Source organism: Pseudorasbora parva, chromosome 14, assembly GCF_024679245.1.
Source record: "Pseudorasbora parva isolate DD20220531a chromosome 14, ASM2467924v1, whole genome shotgun sequence".
NCBI classification, from domain to species: domain Eukaryota; kingdom Metazoa; phylum Chordata; class Actinopteri; order Cypriniformes; family Gobionidae; genus Pseudorasbora; species Pseudorasbora parva.
In genome coordinates, this window is record NC_090185.1 from 37751189 (window position 1) to 37771595 (window position 20407).

Here is a 20407-nt window from a genome sequence, read left to right on the forward strand (position 1 = left end):
CTCGCTCCAGGTAACGCCGTTTGGAATCCCGCTCGGAGCGGGTCGACTAGGACCGGTGAGACCCAGTAAAAGTGCGGGGGATGAAAATACACTTTATTAAAAGTGCGGGGGACACGCCGAACCACTTCCACCCCACTGAATTAACGTTAGTCTTTCTCCTTACTTGTGGAAGTTCGTTCAGTCACATTTGTGTTGTGGTCAGGGTAACTCTTTTTGTAGCTAAAACTTGCCGCGTTGGATCCATAGACCGTAAAAAAATAGGTTGGATCTATCAGCCTACTACTGCTGAGCACTGACTGGGTTTCTGTGGTGTACGTCATCGCGCAAGTAGCCAATCATGTTCTGCTCTCTCTGACGGCTGCACCCTGAACGTCAGTCAGTGAGGAATGCTGTAATATTTATCGAAATATCGGAAATGTGTTTAAAAATCATATCACCGTTATTGAAAAAAATTATATCGCGATATATATTGATATTGAATTATTGTCCAGCCCTATGTCACATATGTATAAACTTAAATAGGAAACCTGTACAAGTAGTCATGTCACTTTGTATTAATTTGTCCTGTTATTGACGTAATGCTTCATTGACAAAATGCGCAACCAGATGTTCGAATAGTTCGAATATTCGTGTTTGTTTTAGAGGGAATTTTCGAACGTCATTTAAGCAATTTTGACAGCCCTAGTGTAAATATATATACACACACACACACACACACACCCCCCCACACACCCCCACACACACCCACACCCACACCCACACCCACACACACACACACACACACACACACACACACACACACACACACACACACACACACACACACACGACCGCTACTAAGATATAACTGCACAACATTTCAGAATTCAAATTGCTTATCTCCTACAACCTTTACAAAAAAGCATACTGGAAAGTAACAACAAGATGGTATTGTTCTGTTTTTTCCGCTTCAAAGCAAGACTCACCACTGGCGAGGTGCCATCATCATATTTCTTGAGCTGGTTCATGAACTCCAGATGTTTCTTCTCCTCCTCCAGCTGTGCCACACTCTGCTCACTCTTCTGGAGTTTCTGCTGAGTGTTTGCCAGCTCGTCCCTCAGCCACTGGTTCTCCTGACAGAGCCGTCGCACCTGAGCGCGCAGTTTCTGCTTCTCTGACTCCACTGCATTCAGGTGGCTGGACAGGGCCATCATCACCTGAACACATCAACATAACTCTCACTACACATTTAAATTATTAAAAGCACTTAGTGAGCTGCCCACCAACACTTTAAAGGGTTAGTTCACCTTAAAATGAAAATGTGATGTTTATCTGCTGACCCCCAGTGCATCCAACATGTAGGTGAGTTTGTTTCTTCAGGAGAACACAAATGAAGATTTTTAACTCAACCGTTGCTGTGTGCCAGTCATATAATGCATGTGAATGGGTAACAACTCTATGAGAGCAAAACAAACAAACAAAAAAACATGCTTAGACAACATGCACAAAGAGCCCTGTGGCTCATGGTGACACCTTGATATCTTAAGACACAAACCGATCAATTTGTGTGAGAAATCGAGCCGTATTTCTATCACTTTTTACCTCAAATACAACGCTATATCCAACTGTCTGGAACGCGCATAACTTCTAGTAAAGAATGACAATAATTCATGCTCTGGCTCATATATCCCTATGGTATATCCAGAGCGTGTATACTGACCTTCTTTACCGGAAGTTAAGTGCGTTCCAGGCTGTTGGATATAGCGTTGTATTGAGGTAAAAAATTATATAAATACGGCTCGATTTCTCACACAAACTGGTCGTTTTGTGTCTTAAGACATCAATGTGTCGTCACGAGCCACAGGGCTCCTTGTGCATGTTGTCTAAGCATGTTTTTTTGTTTGTTTGTTTTGCTCTCATAGAGTTGTTACCCATTCACATGCATTATATGACTGGCACACAGCAACGGTTGAGTTAAAAATCTTCATTTGTGTTCTCCTGAAGAAACAAACACACCTACATGTTGGATGCACTGGGGTCAGCAGATAAACATCACATTTTCATTTTTGGGTGAACTATCCTCCCTTTAAGCACTATATGTGCACTCCTGTTTGTTCCCCTCACCTGCGCTTCTCCCAGGCCCAGCTCAATCATCTCCACAGACTTGCGCAGGAGGTTGGACTTCTCATGAACCGAACTGGCCTCCTCATCTTTCTTTAAGCACTGGATGGTCTCCAGCAGACTCTGCAGGATGGAGTTGTGCTCGCTCTTGAGAGCCTCCAGCCCCTGAATCACCAGTTTGGTGCTGGAGATGATCTCCTCCTGCGTCAGCTTCTCCAGGCGCTCCTCATGGGGGTAAACCATGGTGGACATGCTCCGAAAGAGGTCAGGAGGCCTTGAAGGAAAAGGCAGGAGATGAGGAGAGGGTCTGAGGATGACATGCCGATTGTTTATTGTGCACATTAAATTGTGCACAATATATTGAAAAATGTTATAGCAATGCAGTACACACATGAAAAACATAAATTGTACTAATTTATACAATCAAGTAAAGAGTGCAATTCTTAAAGGGTTAGTTCACCCAAAAATAAAAATTATTTATAAAATAATTAAAATAAAAAAGTAATTAATTCCTCACCCTCATGTGGTTGGACACCCGTCAGACCTCCGTTCATCTTCAGACACAGATGAAGATATTAGTGTTGAAATCCGATGGCTCAGAAAAGCCTTCATTGACACCAATGTCATTTCCTCTCTCAAGACCCATAAAGGCACTAAAGACGTCGATACAAAGCCCATCTCACTACAGCGGCTCTACAATCATTTATGAAGAGGCGAGAATAGTTTTTGATCACAAAAAAAACAAAACTAAATAACGACTTATATAGTGATGGGCCGATTTCAAAACAAAGATTTGAACGGTTATGAAGCATCAGTGAATCGATTCATGATTCAGATCGCCAATGTCATGTTATTTCAGCAGTTTGACACGCGATCCGAATCATGAATCAATTCACTGATTCTCATCTCTTCATAAATGATAGTAGAGGCGCTGCAGTGAGATGGGCTTCGTAACGACGTCTTTAGTGCCTTTATGGGTCTTGAGAGAGGAAATGACATTGGTGTCAATGAAGGCCTTTCTGAGCCATCGGATTTCAACACTAATATCTTCATCTGTGTGTGAAGATGAACGGAGGTCTGACGAGTGTCCAACGACATTAGGGTGAGGAATTAATGACTGAATTTACATTTTTGGGTGAACTAACCCTTTAAGGAATTTTAATCAGGGTTATTATAGTTAACTAAAACTGAAACCTTAAAACATTTTTGATACATATTAAAATAAACTGAAATAAAAATTATGAAATAAAATACAACATAAAAAAAGTATTTTATTTCAGTTAGGCTTAAAATAAACTTAAAACTATTGTCTTCATTTTTTATGAAAATAAATAATTTTTCAATGTGATATGGGATTGGAAAAATGGAGTACAGCGAGTTCGGCAAAAGGTGGATTTAAACTAAGTTGATTTGCATCAAAACCACCATTGCTATGGTTGAGGATTCAGCATCTTTTGTAATGGCCCAATCAGACATCAGTGGGCGGAGTTAGTGTAAATAGCCTCTGCCAACAAGGCGCGCTACTTGCAAAGTTTAAATAGACACTCAGGAATCTTAAACAGGTAATTAAGTTAATGTACAAAGGAAACAATTAAAGCGGCCTTATTATTCTTTTATTGATATTACCTATCATGTAGTTTGTAATACAGCTGTTTGTGAATATAAAAGGTCAGCAAAAGTGCAGATTAATTAAGTTATTGTCTCCTAAAAGAAAGAAGTAATTCTGAACTCCCTGAAAAAAAGTAGTCTTACTTTCCTATCTTAGTAGGACACGACACTAATTTGTGTAATGCCAGTCTATGGTCTTCACTCTATTGCCCTCTAATACTGTAATTGTATCTGAAACTAGAAGAGTTTGGTTTGTGTTGTCCACATGTTTGTTTTCTAACTTGAAAAAGTAAATCCACTGATGCACTGCCGAAGGCTGAGTACTAGCGCTGGAACTGAAGGAGCTGACACAGGAAAACTGAAGCCATCATTACTGTTTATATCACTATGGATCAAGTGCTGAGAAAGATCCAGAATTAAAATTTAGATATGGTAATAAGTGTTTGGTTTCCAATACAGACTGTAAGCTGAAGAACAACAACAATAATAATAATAATAATAATTAATTACATTTATATAGCGCTTTCTAGGCACTCAAAGCGCTTTACATTGAAGGGGGGAATCTCCTCAACCACCACCGATGTGCAGCATCCACCTGGATGATGCGACGGCAGCCATATTGCGCCAGAACGCTCACCACACACCAGCTGATTGGTGGAGAGGAGACCTAGTGATGAAGCCAATCAGGAGAGGGGGATGATTAGGAGGCCATGATGGACAGAGGCCAATGGGCAAATTTGGCCAGGATGCGATTTTTAACGATGGATGCATGGATGCATGTAAACAAGCAAATTGTAGGAGACTCCAAAACAAAATCAGGAACCTTTAAAATAGCTTAATAGGGGCACTGCAAATTATTAACCACAATTACCATAATTCAACCGAAATCCCTGATTGTGGCATTTGGGTCCCTTTATCTTCTATACAACAGATCCCACCAATTAACCACTCATGTTTAAATCTTCTGAAACCACCAAACCACAGCTGAACCTGAACCAGGAAATAATTCCTATCAAACAACCATTTGAGACTTCACTACAAAATACTTGCTTTGAGCTTTAAAATCTGCTAGGTGTAAAGCATTTTTACTTCCCCCTGAATCCCACCAGTCTCTCATGCAGTGATGGCCAATCATAAGGCCTCCAGCAGGTCACATGATCCCGCTAAATCAATCATGCCTAGCATCCAACACGGACAGAACACAAGAGGGATAATACTCCATCTTACAATAACCATTTATTAAAGAATTACAACTATCATTGGTTAGTGTGACTATACCATTTAGATGTGGATTTCCACAATGAAAATCATTTACTTAGAAGTTAAACCTTGCTCTGATAGTCCTCTTTTAATATTTAACCAGAAGGGAAGAACTAAGGCCAGCCGCAGACCATGTTAGGAAAAAAAGTTCCCCCATTGAGGCTTTCTATGTAAACTACAACATCAAGGTGAACAATTTGGGGAATGCAAGGCTGAGATTCACTACACAACTCTTGCTCAGATATTTGGCCCGATTTGCAGTCTAGAGGCTATTTGCCGAAAGACAGTTAATCTTGGAACATACTCTGCAAGAACAAAGAAATTTGTTCGTTTTCTCGAGGTGGCAAGAACAAGAACAAAGTTCGTTCTGGCAGTACATTCCATACTTCAGGAGAAAAGCAGGTGCCGATCTGCTATTCTCCGCATTAACCATGCCCACATTAAATGTACGACCAATCACACAAGTTCTCGGACACCCGCAAGAAAAAAGTTCTGCTCAGGCGATGTGTCGAGAACAAGCTGCGAGAACTCCCGAACCAGGGCTGCGAGAACAAAATGACGTAATTTTGTTCTCGCAGCCCTGGGAGCAAGAACTTTTTTCTCTGTTCTTGCGGAGTATGTTGCAGCCTTTAGTCAGTAGATTTTGGGCAGTTAGTGTTGACAGATTTCACAGAAAATTTAGTAATATATGGCATGGATGGGCAACGACTCAAAGAACAAATATGTGTGATTTTTTAGAAGACGTTTTCATTTGTCAAGCGTCTCCTAGCAATGCAACACACGTTTCTGCATGAGTTTGATGTTTCCGTAAAGACTTGGAAGTCTGGTAGTGTGTTGTCTTGAGTAGCCAGACTTTCAGACTGACAGCAAAAGGCTTGGACTCCATTGAGGCTTTCATTGACCAAGGACCACAGAAGAGGCCATCTGACTGACGTCTAAATCAAGTCATGTTTAGGGGCGGGAGAATGTTAAATCGATGTGCCTACATTAATAGAATGGCGTGTAAAACTCTTCCATGTATTTTAAAGAGCTTATGTAGTGAAATTCACATACATTTTAGTTGATCCTGATAAACTCTCATTGTCACAGTTGTAAACATGACAGCGTTCCTCTTCCATGAGGGGGTTTGGGATCACAACCGCTTTGGTTCCAGGTGGACTGTTCAAGAAGAAAATGATCAAAATGACAGAAATAATTCCTGAAGTGTTTCCAATTTTTTGCACCTTAAAGGAACACTCCACTTTTTTTGAAAACAGGCTTATTTTCCAAGTCCCTTAGATTTAAACAGTTGAGTTTTACCGTTTTTTAATCCATTCAGTCGTTCTCTGTATCTGGCGGTAGCACTTTTAGCATAGCTTAGCATACATTATTGAATCTGATTAGACCATTAGCATCGCGCTCAAAAATGACCAAAGACTTTCACTATATTTTCCAATTTAAAACTTGACTCTTCTGTAGTAACATCATGTACTAAGACCAACGGAAAATGAAAAGTTGCGATAAAAAAAAATTCAGACCAATATATATAGAAACTATATTCTGCTTAATATCACTGCGCTGCTGCACCCATGGTTCCTTTAAGGCCCAGGTATCCTTCATTTTCCACGTTCCGCTCCGTCTCACCTACAGTTGAGCGTACAAGCCTTTCAAAGTGTACTCATTTTACAGCGAGCACGGAAAGACATGCTAGTGGACATTGTTTTTAAGGACTCAATTCACTTGCTCATGCGCTGTTGTACGCGCACCATCTGCATATTCACAAAAAATAGACTACACGTGGATGGGGTGTGGCCAAGGAGGCTAAAGACTGCAGCCTCTAGCGTCAGTCACTAGAGCGCCTCTTGAGATCAAGGGAGTGAGGTTTACATGCCCAGCTATTACTGGCCAATGTCTGTTACACTCAGGCCCCTAAACCCCACTCCCATCTGGGTCACGGCACCAAATGTTACCGTCCTATACGCCCCACTTCGAGCGGGACTCAAACCACGGTCTCCACCACAGGACGCAAAACCTGGTCTCAAACCTCACTCCCATCTGGGTCAGGGCACCAAATTGTACCATCCTATCCGCCCTACTCCGAGCGGGACTCAAACCATGGTCTCCACCGCGGGAGTCAAGCGCACTAACAAGGAGCGCCTCTTGAGATCAGGGAAGTGAGATTTACACGCACAGCTCTTACTGGCCTATGTCTGTTACACTCAGTCCCCTAAACCTCACTCCCATACGGGTCACGGCACCAAATGTTACCATACTATCCACTACGCTCCGTGCGGGACGTAAACCGCGGTCTTCACCACAGGACTCAAACCGTGGTCTCAAATGTCAATCTCAGCCAGGTCATGGCACCAAAGTCACAGTCTTAAACGCCCCACTCCGAGCGTGACTCAAACCTTGGTCTCCACTGAGGGAGTCAGGCGCACTAACAAGGAGAGCCTCTTGAGATCAGGGAAGTGAGGTTTACTTGCACAGGTCTTACTGACCTACGTCTGTTACACTCACCCCTCAAAACCTCACTCCCATCCGTGTCACAGCACCAAATGTTAGCGGTCCTACCCACCCACTCTGAGTGGGACTCAAACCGTGGTCTCCGCCGCGGGACTTAACAAGGAGTTAACAAGTTGCAAACAACTTGCAAATGTCTTACTGGCCTATGTCTGTTACACTCAGCCCCCTAAAACACGATGTAGAAATAAATATTCAGGCTTTAATATCAAATCCAAAATAACACACAGGAACAAGAATGATAAAGCACTAACCAAACATACAACATTAACGCAGGGCAAAACACTGAGGAGAACTAACGGTTTAAATACACAAGAAGATATAAATAAAAATAAGTTTAAATTTAGGATGCCAGTGAGCTTATCCAAAGTTTAAAAAAAACTTTTTAGGATTTTTTTTTTTTGTCAAGCTAGGGTGCTTCTGTAATACCCTTTTCCTAAAATAATGCACTTAAGAAATTTTATTCTGTAATAGATTTGACCCTAAATGAAGTCCTAACTGAAATGGCTATGCTTACCAAACAGAAAAGATAGGATTGTAAAGCAAACGCATGTTCACTAAATAATTGAAATCATGAAACTTGTACAATTTAACAACAAAAAATACATTTTAGGGCCCTAATTTTTTTTCCCGTCTACAATTCCATTTGATTTTTTACCAAATTTTGGTGTACAACTAAGCTTTACTGATCAAATTAAAACATGCAATTAAATTTGTGATTATTTCTTTAAAAAAAAAGTTTTAATAATAATATTTAGTGTTAGAATAATTAATACATTGAGATGTGGCACAGTCGTTTCCAGTTCCTCAAAATAGCAACGCACCAACAATGCTCCTGAACACACCTGGTTTTCAGACCAGACTCCCATGGGCGAACAGATGGGTGCCAGTGCATTTGCTATTTAAACAACATGGTGCTGGATATGAAAATGATAACTGCGTCAGGTTGAAACAAGCAAAAAACACTTGTGTCGCACCTGCCCTCGCATTGGGCCTTCTCAAATATCAGCACAATTGCAAAATCCCAGAAAATATCAAAATAATCTTGTAAGCACTGTAGCCACTGCATTTTGAACCAGCTAAAGACAGCACCTGTATGATGCCTAATAAGGATGTTCATTTCGGTTAATTCTCCTGATCGACAACTGATGCTCATTAATTGATTATTAACCGTTAACTGATAAGATTATAATACTGAATTGGCATTAAATAATAATACAATTGACTAGTGTCTGTGACCCGTTAAAAACAGTTTATTTTACTGTGCAAACAGCAGAACATACAGAACAGCTCAACAACAGAACCTTGATTCACATCATCACATTTTCGCAGCGTTTCTGACAGAGAAAAACAGAATAAAAGCATATAAATAAAAAGCGTAAAATAAATAGGCCTACGCTAAGTATTTTCACTTAAATAATTACCAAATTAAGATGACAAAACGAAAACGTTTGAATTCGTTTGCAGCTTTGAACAGCCGGAATAGTTTTTTTTCCATCAAATATAAATAGCAGGCCTACCTCAATCCACACCATGACTGATTTTTAATTGTTAAAAAGTAACATGTCTAACGCCGCATTCACACGGGGCGTAGGCGTTAACGCTTCCCATTTACTTTGAATGGGTGACATCATCCGTTGCCGAACTGAATTGTGGGTTCCGTCGCGGCGCTTCACTCGCGTTGCAAGCGGCAGAAGTTGAAGAATTCTCAACTTTTAAAGCGCCAGCGCAGGCGTCATCCAATCAGATCGCCGTATGCAAATATCCTACAGCAGACGCTAGCCAATTGCGTTCATTACTGCTCCGTGAACCATCCAGACCATAGACCGTTAAAAATCCAGACGCAGCTCCTGGACCACTACGTGATATTCTTCCCGCTGTCGGCGCTTTTTCAGGATTTAATGTACTTAACAGCTTCGTACACCTGTGCAGTGCGCTGACAACAACTACACGGGCAATCACACACGCACATACAACCAAATCGGCATCCATTTCGTCTTACAGACTAGCTGTCATAAAAAGGCGCTTTTTTGTGTTGTGTTTTGGTCCAAGCGGCAAGTTAATGTGATTGGCTGTTGTCACTATGACGATCGCGTCAGCACCCAGCTTCAGCCACGCCCTCCGTCAAGCGTTAACGCCTACGCCCCGTGTGAATGCGGCGGAAGTGATGTGGGTTAACCTGGAGCACGGCCTGTTGACCGTTAGACCAACGGCAGAAAGCCTTGTTTACTTTCGTCTGTCTCCGCAGCGTGAGCCTCGTCTGTTTGGGGAAGTGTTAAAGGGGTGGTAAAATACATTCTTTCACAGGCTTGATTGTGTTTGTGCGGTGCACTGTAACGTGTTCATGCTCCGTTTTTAAAAAAAGCATAATTTTTCATATATTTTACCTTTATTCTACACTGCTCTGTCTCTCCTTGTAAAAACGGTCTGATGGTTTCCTGGTTCTATGAAGACGGTCCCTCTAAAATACACAATGGGCTCTGATTGGTTAGCTGGCCCAGTGTGTTGTGATTCGCTAACTGCCTAGTGCATGTATTTTGGCAACCCTTTACATTTACTGGTAGTCTGTAAAGACCGCTGATCTATAGTGATCGCTACTGAATGGCACCTTTTGTATTTTTAGAATGATTATAGCCAAATATCTGTAGCAAGAACTATTAACCCAAGACAAACACTAGACATCCGGTTTACTATAGTAGCCAAATCAAACACAAAACCATGTTTAGCATGCCTGTAGATAAACAAGCCTGTAGGTAAACAATTCATAAAAGCACTAATCGAAGCTAATTTACACTAGTTCCAAGTTCACTGTTGGGATTTAAAAAAAGTTTGTAACGTTAGGTGTTTGTCGGATAACGTTAAGTATGAATGAGCATTTAACAAACTGGTTTGCAGAGCCAAACAGCGTTGTCATTTGTTTACTTCCTTGCTACAATGTACAATTAACAATACAAACTATTACAGGAAAACACAACGAAAAATAAATCATACTTACAGGTTGTGGCCCGTTTTTAAAGTTGGAACTGCTCCATCTTTCAGGACAAGCCGTTGTGCGAATCCTGCATTGAACTCGCGACAATTTTGGAAGCTTTCCTCCGTAAAATGTGCAGCACAGAGCGAGATTTGGGTAATAATTATGAGCGACCGAGTTAAAAATAAATTTTAACCATTGATCCCCAACTCCCTGAACAAAGTGGACCTGCAATCCGGATAAAAGTAACACTGCGCAACACTCCAGCCTTCTAACTATACCACAACAACTCTTCTCCACAGCAATAAGAAATAGCCTCGCCCCCTTATTTAATATTCTCGGAGGAGGGGTTTATGTAAATATTGGGGTTGGTGATGTCATCAACTCTGGAGGAGAAGGCTGTAGTTCTCTACCGGCCGTTTGCTGTAGACCTTATAAATTGATTTCTTTAAAAGCAAATATCTCCCTTTGCTTTAAACTTTGAACGTTGTAACTTTACAGATGTTATTTATGCACAAACAGCAACATTATACACTAGCTAAAGTTATAAAAGTGAAATCGTGTTTTACCACCCCTTTAATACTCGATGTGCTCACTGTTGTGCTGTTCTTTGAAACGACAGAGGGCGACTCAGAGTAATTGTTCTATAAACCAACAGCGGCCAGAAGAACATACAGTAAGTGACAAATGTTTACTTTAGTAAAGGTGACCAAAACCACACTACAAAAAAAGCATTAAACAAGGCTTCATATGGCACTGATGCCCGGGGAATACAGAGATAACGCTAGATACAGAGATAGCTCCACCAGTCTGGAGCTTGTGCTACTGCTGTATTTTAATACCGCTTAGCATATTTTGCAAGTAACTTCATCGCCCTTTCTGTCGAGATGGTCCTACGCAGTAGGCTTCTTCTTTCCCATTGCTTCATTTTGCGAAATATGTCTGTGTTGACAAGTGTGGTTGCATGTGTCGACACGCCCCGTGAGTTAACAAATACAGCTTTTTTTTTAACCATGGAGCAAACAAACAAAAGCGTAAAAAATAAATAAAATAAAAAGTTTAACTGATATTATTTTTATGATTAATATTAGTATTAATCGGTCAAAATTCTTACTATCGCTTAACGGTCAATATGAGCAATAATGACTAATGTTTGGTAGATGTAGAGTATCCCAGCCTTTCCTGAACTAACCAGACATCCATCCCTAATATCCATGGCAACAAAAACAGATTTTGAGTCAGTGATGAAATCTGAGAAATCTGGACAATACAAGTATGTGTGCAGGCAGGCATGGACATCCCACGGACATTAATGATGTTAACAAATAAATACTGTAATACATTGTTAGTTAATGTTAGTTTATGCATTAACTAATGGGACATTATTGTAAAGTGTTACCAGATTTACTTTACCCAAAATAATATACTTTATTCTCTTTCTTCTGGAGTAAAATATGGCCTGGATGTGTTTTCGGGTGATTCAACTTCACAGGGATAAGGATAAACTCATGCTTTTCACAGATACTGACTCCTGTCTGAGGACAAGACTTTCAAGAATAATCCATCATCAAAAGCTTATGGAGCATATGAATATGAGCATTTTGAATCTTCTGTCATTACCATTAAGTCAACATGGTCCTTAAACTGCTCCAGGTCATGTGACTATTACTACAGCGAACAAAGACTTCGATCAATGCTTTGATTCCCTAGTTGCTGAAAGCTGATTCAAAGGCTGTTAGCACATGTTCAGTATTTCGTTTCTTGAGAAAGTGCAGTCCTCTTTATGATTCACCTAAGCCTCATCTAAATATCTGTTGAGTCAATGGGGAAGGGTTTGTTTCCTAAATGTCTGAATTCAATAACAGTCTAGAGCTATTGAACATGTGATTTATGGCCTCTAATGCATATTACAGGCAAGTCCTTACGTGAAAGCTACAAACGCATCTGGGTCACTGACAAAGAAAGTGGCCACCATGAAAACACATATTGGTTTTATATGGTTTTAAAAGACGTTTATACCATTTTCAGCAAAAGATTAAATTCCTTACAATTCGAAAGGGTGATTGTACACACCTTATTTTCAATTCATCATTACATCATCGCACCACATGGGATTTTACGACCTGAACTAACCTTTCTTTGTCATAAAAAGGTAAAATGTTTTAAGACACCTTTCAACCTTGACACAAAGGGCCTTATTTTAACGATCTGCGCGCATGGTCTGAAGCTCACGCCGCAGGTGCACTTAGGGCGTGTCCAAATCCACTTTTGCTAATTTAACAACGGAAAAAACGGTCTGCGCGTCAGGCACATGGTCCAAAAGGGTTTTCCCTAGTTTTTTTTAATGAGTCATAGGTGTGTTTTGGGATTAAAGTGCAAAAAAACAATCAGTCTCATCTCCCTTTCCCTTTAAAAGCCAGTTGTGCTCGCACCATGGCAGATTAAAAAAGGTAGTCTTTTTTTTGTGTTAATTAATCAGTGTGTTTGATGGGTATGTCAGTCTTGTTTATTATTAGTGGCATTAGTTAATTGTGATTGGAAATATTGCAAACATTTTGTGATTTAACCCTTAAATGCATACCTCGGGTCGTTAGCAACCCGAGACGTCATTTACTACCCTCCTCCTCATTCATTTTTTAAAGTGAGACATTAACCTTCATAGTACTCCTCAATCAATCCATTTTAAACAATATAACAAGAAAAAAAATAGAATTACAATTGAACGCCTGTTTTTACACTAGTTTTTTTGTTAAAATTGTATAGGGTCGCTAACGACCTGAGGTGTGCAAGATGTACGTACAGTGTTTCCCACACATAGACTAATATGTGGCGGCCCACCACAGAATCAACACTGGCCGCCACATATTGCTTCATCATTCATTCATTTTTACAACGCACACATATTTGTTCAGCGGATTTTCCTAGCTCTCCCTCCGCCTTTGCGCCTCTCTCACTCACTCACTCACTCACTCACTCACTCACTCACTCACTCACTCACTCACTCACTCACTCACTCACTCACTCACTCACTCACTCACTCACTCACTCACTCACACTTGGTGTGTTTCATTTGACCGTAAGTCTTAAACAAATTTTGTTGCATTTTGGCGCATTCAGTGGGGCATAACAGTTAAAACCAGATCCGTTGAATAACAGAGTTGCGACACGCATTTATCTCGCGGCAGCGCACGTGATCATGGCGCTCAATAGCTCTCAATAATGCTTTATGTATGTTTCTGTCGATGGATACACGTCCTGGCTCCTCAGTGTGATACACTTAAACAGCGCTAATAAAAGAAAAACGTGGGCAAAACGGTCTCTCTTTGTAAACTTTGTTCAATGCAGATGACTGAAAAAAGGTTGGGAAACACTGGAATAGACAAAAGCTTCCCTATACAGGTATTTGCAGCAATTTTTAGTAAACAGTACAGCATAGTGTGCATTAATTATTACATCAACCGCATTTACAGTGTCATTTTAAAATGGAGAGTGATGGAGATGCAACATTGTAATGTTATGCTCTTCTTGTATTTAGCCCTGAGATTTTATCATAGTCAAATGTGACCGTACACCATTTTTCTATTAAATACATGTTTGTAGTTTAGTAATATTTTAGTTTAGTAATATTTATTGAATATTTTGAGTAGATCTTTTGGTACTAAATACCATTTGTGCAATAATTATGGTCCATTAATGATCACTTATTAAAAAAAATAATCTTGTAATATTTATACAGGAAGTGCAGAATTATTAGGCAAGTTGTATTTTTGAGGATTAATTTTATTATTGAACAACAACCATGTTCTCAATGAACACAAAAAACTCATTAATATCAAAGCTGAATATTTTTGGAAGTTTTAGTTTTTAGTTTTAGCTATTTTAGGGGGATATCTGTGTGTGCAGGTGACTATTACTGTGCATAATTATTAGGCAACTTAACAAAAAACAAATTTATACCCATTTCAATTATTTATTTTTACCAGTGAAACCAATATAACATCTCAACATTCACAAATATACATTTCTGACATTCAAAAACCAAACAAAAACAAATCAGTGACCAATATAGCCACCTTTCTTTGCAAGGACACTCAAAAGCCTGCCATCCATGGATTCTGTCAGTGTTTGGATCTGTTCACCATCAACATTGCGTGCAGCAGCAACCACAGCCTCCCAGACACTGTTCAGAGAGGTGTACTGTTTTCCCTCCTTGTAAATCGCACATTTGATGATGGACCACAGGTTCTCAATGGGGTTCAGATCAGGTGAACAAGGAGGCCATATCATTAGATTTTCTTCTTTTATACCCTTTCTTGCCAGCCACGCTGTGGAGTACTTGGACGCGTGTGATGGAGCATTGTCCTGCATGAAAATCATGTTTTTCTTGAAGGATGCAGACTTCTTCCTGTACCACTGCTTGAAGAAGGTGTCTTCCAGAAACTGGCAGTAGGACTGGGAGTTGAGCTTGACTCCATCCTCAACCCGAAAAGGCCCCACAAGCTCATCTTTGATGATACCAGCCCAAACCAGTACTCCACCTCCACCTTGCTGGCGTCTGAGTCGGACTGGAGCGCTCTGCCCTTTACCAATCCAGCCACGGGCCCATCCATCTGGCCCATCAAGACTCACTCTCATTTCATCAGTCCATAAAACCTTAGAAAAATCAGTCTTGAGATATTTCTTGGCCCAGTCTTGACGTTTCAGCTTGTGTGTCTTGTTCAGTGGCGGTCGGCTTTCTGCCTTTCTTACATTGGCCATGTCTCTGAGTATTGCACACCTTGTGCTTTTGGGCACTCCAGTGATGTTGCAGCTCTGAAATATGGCCAAACTGGTGGCAAGTGGCATCTTGGCAGCTGCACGCTTGACTTTTCTCAGTTCACGGGCAGTTATTTTGCGCCTTGGTTTTTCCACACGCTTCTTGCGACCCTGTTGACTATTTTGAATGAAACGCTTGATTGTTCGATGATCACGTTTCAGAAGCTTGGCTATTTTAAGACTGCTGCATCCCTCTGCAATATATCTCACTATTTTTGACTTTTCTGAGCCTGTCAAATCCTTCTTTTGACCCATTTTGCCAAAGGAAAGGAAGTTGCCTAATAATTATGCACACCTGATATAGGGTGTTGATGTCATTAGACCAAACCCCTTCTCATTACAGATATGCACATCACCTAATATGCTTAATTGGTAGTAGGCTTTCCAGCCTATACAGCTTGGAGTAAGACAACATGCATAACAAGGATGACGTGGTCAAAATACTCATTTGCCTAATAATTCTGCACTCCCTGTATGATTTATATTACAATTAGTGTAGTAATTAAGGTTAAAATAGAGAAATCCAATGCAAAGAGGCCAATTAGAGTAATTTTGTGGCTGGAAAAATAATTTTCATTTGTAATGGCATTACCCACAAAGTGCCTGTATGGCTCTTTAATAAATAATAGTCAAGTTGATTAAAGTATTGCTGATCATAACTGCGTACTTATTTGTAGGTTTTACATTTGAATACATGTTAGACATGGTGAAATGCTAGATTTCTTTAAATGTGAAATTTTAAAACGTTAATACCACAAATATATATATATTATATATATATTTATATATATATATATTTTTTTTGCACAATGATAAATTAATCTATAATGACAAAATAGGGCGCAATTCACCTTTATTCCACAAGGTGGCAATGTCTGATATGCAGTGATGAAGTGTTGTTTACTCATAATTACCTCTGACAGAAAACGAAACGATAATAATTATAATCTGCAAAACTTTAAATGGCTTAGATTTACTGCAGAGAGCAAGTACTGAACACAATCAAATATTAGCGTCAATGTCACTTGATGATGGATCTGGTCAAGAAGCTGTCAGTGATCAAAAATAGATTTTGAAGACGTTGAAAATGAGTTTGGAGAATATGCGCGAGATCGCGAATAGTCAGATGCTGAATGTAAATGAGCTCTGACGAGGACAGATGATGATGGTATTAAACATCTGCTCAAACTGATCCCTTCCAAGCTCCAAAAGGTAACGAAATAGGTTTTATTTTATTCTTCTGTAAGTGTAACTCTAACATCAGGAGTTTTATATATTATCACGACAGGTAGAGGTCTATCCATGTTAAATATAAAATCGCTAACGACCCGAATATGTAAGAATGTTTGGCGAAACAGTTATGCATTTAAGGGTTAAGATGATTCAACTGTGTACTATGCCATTACTTATACACCGATCAGGCATAACATTATGACCACTGACAGGTTAAGTGAACACTGATGATCTTCTCATCTCAGCTCCTGTTAGTGGGTGGGATATATTAGGCAGCAAGTGAACATTTTGTCCTCAAAGTTGATGTGTTAAAAGCAGAAAAAATAGGCCAGCGTAAGGATTTGAGCGAGTTTGACAAGGGCCAAATTGTGATGGCTGGCCGGCCAAGGCTCATTGGTGCACGTGGGGAGTGAAGGCTGGCCCGTGTGGTCCGATCAAACAGACCAGTGATGGAAATTAACTTTTTTGTTTTGTGGATTTCAAAATCCACAGGCCACTCAATATTTTTACAGCCACTTTCTTGTTTTTAACCGACAATGTGTAACTGCGTGTGAAAAATTAATACTACAAGCTCTACAATACTTAAGCAGTTTATTTAATCTCAAGTCTCAATGAAATACTGACATTTTCTCTATCTCTCTTATACAGACACAAACCATGAACTGATATATGTGGTCTTTTATGGCTTCCAGTTTTAGGTTTTTAGTTCCAACAATGAAACAATTTGTTTTGGCATCTTGTGAAGCGTGTTGTCATGTTACCGAGCAGAACATTAGGGACTTTAAGCAACAGCCACTGATGGAACGGCAACAGCGACCGGAAATAAACTTTTAACTGCCGTAGCCAAAGAACGCAAAAATCACTAAGCAACAATAAAGAGACGGCGTAATGGTGCATTTAACATAATTTGACCAAATATAAAGAAACATGTAATTTAAAAAGCAAGGAAATGGTTGCTTTTGGCATTAAATTATAAACAGATACAATTAAAATGCCACATAACTATATTTACTTATCTAATCTGTCACGTATTAATGACTACGGCAAATCAGCTGTTCTCCCGTAGTAGACGGTTACAGTAGAACGTCACGAAGTAGCAGTTAAAGTCGCGCATGCGCAATAGAACGCCAGAACGCCGTTGCCGTTCCATCAGTGGCTGTTGCTTAAAGTCCCTATTGTCAGTAGGGATGCACCAAAATAAAAAGAGGAAACCAAGCCCGAAAACTGAAACACTGAAAGAAATTATGCCAATATTTCTTTTGCAATTGCATAAATTAATATTAAAGTTTAAAATAATAAATCAATTACAAATTATGCAAATATTTATTTAGCACATTGCAACAATGCACAGTATAAAATAAAATTCAAACTAAAATGTTTAACTTTACTTCATTCATGTGTACATTAAATAATAATAGGTCTAAGGGCCTGCAGAACGGTACAGACATTGAATAAAGTAATCAAATGTAAAATAGCTGCATATTTAACTGTTTAAATTAAAGATTAATCTTCATTAAACTTACAAAAGCTATTCAATCAAGAGCAGTGAGTGATGTCCTTATCTTTTGTTTGACATTAAACAGACAGCAGTAACGGCTACTGCCCCTTTAAGACCTAATACAGGGATATCCTCGTCTTTCTCGACTGTATTAAAGCCGCACTTGGCTACTTTTACTCTCGGGGTCCCCCTACAGTTTGGAAAAAATAATGTCCTCAACTACTGTCGTAAGCTCAGTCATCCTACATCAGGGGATGCCATCGCGCGTGCATTTGTTGACATGACATCCCTGATAGCCCTGAGCTAGTGATGCGTGGCTCGGCTCATAACCCGCGGACCCTGTATGTCTATTTAATGGTCGTGGGTGCGCGGCGGGTTGTAAAAATATATACAGTGGTGCGGTGCGGGCCAAATAACTTCATAAAAGCGTCCCGCGGGTCGGTGCAGCACTAACAGTTCCCCTGAACACTGCAGGAGGAGTTCTTCTGGCGTCGTGTGTGAAATGTCTTCATCCCAGGTAACGTTACAGTCAGTGGCATATGTTTCAGCATGTCATATGAATATAATTTCATGGGTTTTATTTTTTTCAAACGCCAAATAATCACGATGCTCACGTTTACAAGCCAGCGTCATTATAGTAGTCAATTGGTTACCGTTTTACAGAATCTGTTCAATGTTTGAGTGGTAGGTAATCACCATAACAAGATTGACAGCACCGGTCGGGCACGCCTCCTTCAGCTCACGCCGACGAGCAAACGCTGGTCACATTTTGATCCTCGCCATGCCTTTAATCCCATCACTTTTTCATTTCCTCTTATTGCTTTCCTCCAACAAAACCTTTTCTTTCTTATTTGTCTCTGCTGCTTCGGACATGACTATATTATCCGACGAACAATTGGGCTCGCACGTCCGAATGTAAGGAAGTGTGTGTGTTGGTGGAAGTGACGTATATGCCGTAAAGCAGTCGAATTTTGTAGTTCTTTTTGTTCTCGGGTTACTACCCGAAACCCGAAGTTTAAAAGTACGATTAAAAACGATACAGACCCCATCAGGCTATGGCAGACGTGTCATTCAACCTATTGTAAGTCGATTTATCATCACAAGTCTTAAAAAATATATTATGAAGGTTGAAAAGTTACCTAGTGCTGCTTTAAGGTGACTTAAAGGTAGGGTAGGAAGGAATGATCTAAAACACTTTTGTCCAAATTTGTTTAAACTTTCTTTATATGTCAATACATAATTTAAATGTAAGTACTCTGAAAAAGAGAGTATAAAAATCAAGTGACTCTAGACTGTTTAATCTGCAATAAACACCGCTCATTATTTTCGTTCGGGACGAAACAAGTGATTGGCTTGGGCGACTGTCACTCTCTCTCGCTACCATGGTGACCACTGCTTTCGCTACAGGATCCGGCCACACATGCGCGCGCCCCTAGGAAGAGCAAAAGCATTCAAAATGCACGGTGCCGGGTTTTGCAGTCAGCGAAGGCAAACAATGCAAAATAAGTCTTTGGATAAACAAAGAAATCAAGCGTGAGTAAATATCAGCTTGGCTTTCCAACAAATTCGGACTGAGGGACCTAAAGGGGCTGAAAAACGACTCATTGCTGGCTGTATTTCTGCTGGACAGGTAATCTTTCATTTTGATTATACATTTTTTTGGTTTATGTTTTCATGAAGCATGAATCACTAGCACATGTAGCTGCCTAATATAGCATAACATTACTTAGCATAAAGTTACAATATTATACACTTAGCCATTAGTAGAGAGATGATAAAAACTCAATATGCTTAGTTCAAGTTGATCGCTGTCGTGTTGAATTGCGCAAAATTTTAATTTTAGATAAAATGCATGTGTAAAAGCTAGTACACCGCATCCAGGAGCTTTTTTTTTTTTTTAGATCTAAGTTAGCTTTAGCTACTAATCAACAATGCTTTCATCATGGAAACTCTTACATTCAAAAAATTAGCATATTGTGATAAAGTTCATTATTTTCCATAATGTAATGATAAAAATTAAACTTTCATATATTTTAGATTCATTGCACACCAACTGAAATATTTCAGGTCTTTTATTGTTTTAATACTGATGATTTTGGCATACAGCTCATGAAAACCCAAATTCCTATCTCAAAAAATTAGCATATTTCATCCGACCAATAAAAGAAAAGTGTTTTTATTACCAAAAAAAAGTCAACCTTCAAATAATTATGTTCAGTTATGCACTCAATACTTGGTGTGGAATTTTTTTGCAGAAATGACTGCTTCAATGCGGCGTGGCGTGGAGGCGATCAGCCTGTGGCACTGCTGAGGTGTTCTGGAGGCCCAGGATGCTTCGATAGCGGCCTTACGCCCGTTTCACACATACTCCGTCTGCAGTGTGTGTGCGGTGCGTATTTTTTTCAGTACCCATGTTAACG

At 39.8% G+C, this 20407-nt stretch overlaps 1 protein-coding gene across 2 annotated transcripts in view; it reads right to left on the minus strand.

Annotated features, from left to right (window-relative positions):
- klc4 (kinesin light chain 4) overlaps positions 1–20407 on the minus strand; it is a 73321-nt gene that overhangs the window by 48679 nt on the left and 4235 nt on the right. For both annotated transcript variants that reach the window (XM_067416357.1, XM_067416358.1), the window contains exons 2-3: positions 2104–2374; positions 966–1196 (exon numbers count right to left, since the gene is read on the minus strand). In XM_067416357.1, coding sequence (XP_067272458.1) covers positions 966–1196; positions 2104–2352 — 480 coding nt within the window. In that variant the 5' untranslated portion in view covers positions 2353–2374. The remainder of the gene's footprint in view (positions 1–965; positions 1197–2103; positions 2375–20407) is intronic.